The sequence below is a fragment of the Terrapene carolina genome, unplaced genomic scaffold (assembly GCF_002925995.2).
Source record: "Terrapene carolina triunguis isolate 2854851 unplaced genomic scaffold, T_m_triunguis-2.0 Scaffold28099, whole genome shotgun sequence".
Taxonomy (NCBI): domain Eukaryota; kingdom Metazoa; phylum Chordata; order Testudines; family Emydidae; genus Terrapene; species Terrapene triunguis.
In genome coordinates, this window is record NW_020692450.1 from 1 (window position 1) to 2,998 (window position 2,998).

Consider the following 2,998-nt stretch of genomic DNA (forward strand, 5'->3'; position numbering starts at 1 on the left):
CCAGCTGTGCTGCCAGTTTCCCTTCTCAACCAGATGTTCGGGTCGAAAACCGGCTCCCTGGCAACCCCCCCCCGTATCCGCCATCGTCTCAATACAATACCTCACGCAAGGGGCGAGTGGGGTCAGACCTGGCTGGCTGCCGTGGTCACGGCAAGAGGTTTGGACGGGAAAGAACTTGCGAGGGATGCGATGTGCAGGGTCCTGCCTTTCACACCTGTCACAGGCCACGCTGAGAACAAGGGACAGCCGTGGAGACAGGCTGGCCTGGCCAGAGAACCCAGGCGAGCTCCTGGAAGAGGAGGCGCTGGGCTCAGAGCCACGCGCCTGTGCCTATATAAGCAGCAGAAGTGGTTCTCCATTACAGGACAGACTTTGTCTGGGGAGGGGGAAGGTGTCTGGTGATCGGTGGGCCCCAGCTGCAAGGACTGGCCGGGGGCGAGAAATCCCCTATGACAGGACAGGGACTTGCTAACAAGTGTCGACTTTTGATTGCGTCTTTTGTTTTTCGCTTGCCTGGAACCTTACGTTTCCAACCCCTTCTACTGGCTTTCATTTGAATCTCGGCTGAAGCTCTGTTAAAGAAACTTCAGTTCTAGAAACCTTCGGGCCTGGTGCTCAGGAGAGGGATGAACTGGGGTGAGAGCTGTGAACCAGGGCGCTGTGTCCATGGAGGCAGCGGATCTGGGTGCACTGCGGTGTCCAGAAGACGGGGACTGGGCACTCGGGTATAACGAGGCGGGTGTGTAAATTGCTAGCCTGTATAAAGAAGGAGTGGGGCTGGGGAATTTCCCTGGGGGGGCGTACACAGGGCTCCCTCCCGCTATGAGCCGGTGGTAGCGATTCACCCCAGAAACCCTGACAAGTGTCACAACCTAGCCTAGGAATTCAGCTCAGGAGAGGCCTGGGCCAGAGAAGTGTTGTGTGTGTCCTGGGGTCCTCCAAGCCTCCCGAAGCCCCTGGTGGAGAAACACCCGTTCCCCTGAGAAGCTGGGTTACAAAAGCCATGTGGTTGCTGGAATCCACTGGGCTTGGTGGCCTGCAGCCCCCCACTCCTCCTCCCCAGGGCTCTGACTCCCTGCCAGGCTGCAGCAGTGGGCAAGTCCCTCCCTGCACGGTGAGCGCCAGGCCCTGGGGACAGACCCACGAATTCCCTGCAGGAACAGCCCTTTATTCTGGAGCACCGGGCGCTGCGCCGGACAGTAAAACACTGACAAATCCAAGAGGAACGTCATACAAAAAGGGGGCGCTATCAAATTGGGGAGCGGGGGACCAGGCACGGCTGCTCCTCCCGGGGGAACAGGCTGCTTGCTGCTACAGCACCAGGTGGGTGCCCAGGTCCCAGGTGCCACCCACGCTGCCAGGAACGTCCCAGCGAAACACCAGCCCCGGCACTCAGCCTGTGCGTGGGGTTGCTCCTGGCGCAGGCCTGGGCCTCAGGCCTGTCTCTGGAGAGGGGAGGTGCTGGTGTCATTCCGACGTATCCTGTGCAGCGGCCGGCTCGTCGGCGCTGGCCAGCAGCTTGCTCAAGCACTGGTGGATGTCGTCCTGGCCCCGATACACCTTCTTCATGCCCCGGGGCAGGTAGCGGCAGGACGACAGGTTGAGGTAGCTCAGGGCAGGACAGCTGATGATCAGGGCACTGTGGGGAAGCAGAAATGCCTCGAATTGCATCCCTCGGCTACATGGGGCTTCCCCCTAGATTTAGCACATGGGGCGGCAGACCCAGCGCAGAGCGGAGCCATGGTGGGAGGCTGAAGGAGGCAAGGGGCCGGCCCACATGCCAGTGGTGGCACAAGAGAAGGTGGGAGGCCATGTGGGAGCTGAGCAGAAGGGCCCAGCCAGGAAGAGGCGGTGCAGCGGGACAGGGGAAGAGCCAAGCAGGGCCGCAGTGCGGAAGGAGAGCGGGGCAGTGAAGGGACCCGGGGTGCGGAGGCCGGCGTAGCAGGAGAGGCTGGTTTTCAGGGGAGAGGAGGCTGTAGCAGCTGAGCTGCGAGCCAGCCACGCAGAGAGTCAGTTACACACAGCAGCTCTCCAGGCGAGAGGGAGGCTTTGCAGCTCAGGTCCCGGGGGGAACGCAGCCATGGCCGGTGAGCGCCAAGCCTGGAAGAGCAGAGGGCTCCCAGCTGGCTGCCCGCAGCCCCTCTGCTGGCACTCACCTGACAGTGCTCACGGTGACCTTGGTCCCGGTCAGGTTGAGGGATCGCAGGGCTGCCCGGCTGCTGCCCTGCCCGAAGGCGGCCATGGCGCACTCCAGGTCTTGCTCGCTGAAGCGCTGCCCTGCCAGATCGAGCTCCTGCAGGCTGTGGTGCCACTTCCAGGTGAGCAGATGGCTGCCCTCTGAGGGCAGGAGCAGGTGGTTATTGGTGCAGTACAGGCCCAGGTACAGCTGCTCTAGATCTGGGGTGCAGAGAGAGATACGACGTTACTTGAGAGAGTTCAGTCCCAGGCACTGCGAGACTTCCAAAGGGACCTCACAAAGCTGGGTGACTGGGCAACACAATGGCAGATGAAATTCAATGTTGGTAAATGCAAAGTCATGCACATTGGAAAACATCATCCCAACTCTACATATAAAATGATGGGGTCTAAATTAGCTGTTACCACTCAAAAAAGATCTTGGAGTCATTGTGGATAGTTCTCTGAAAACATCCACTCAATGTGCAGCGGCGTCAAACAAGGTAACAGAATGTTAGGAACGGGATGGATAATATGACAGTAAATATAATGCCTCTAGATAAATCCATGGTACACCTACACCTTGAATATGGCGTGTAGTTCTGGTTGCCCCAACCCCAAAAAGATACATTAGAAATGGAAAAGGTTCAGAGAAGGACAACAAAAATGAGTAGGGGTATGGAACAGCTTCCATATGAGGAGAGATTAATAAGACTGGGACTGTTCAGTTTGGGAAAGAGACGACTAAGGGGCGATACGATAGAGGTCTATAAAATCTTGACTGGTGTGGAGAAGGGGAATAAAGAAGTGTTATTTATCCCTT

General features: G+C 58.2%; 1 protein-coding gene across 1 annotated transcript; it reads right to left on the reverse strand.

Annotated features, from left to right (window-relative positions):
• Positions 1 to 1,171: 1,171 nt before the first annotated feature.
• LOC113408999 (F-box/LRR-repeat protein 6-like) lies at positions 1,172 to 2,397 on the reverse strand (the record flags this gene model as incomplete). Its single annotated transcript, XM_026662511.1, has 2 exons — positions 1,172 to 1,639; positions 2,157 to 2,397. Coding segments are annotated over 2 exons (413 nt in total), but the record flags the coding sequence as incomplete, so codon positions are not given.
• Between the last annotated feature and the right edge of the window lie 601 nt (positions 2,398 to 2,998).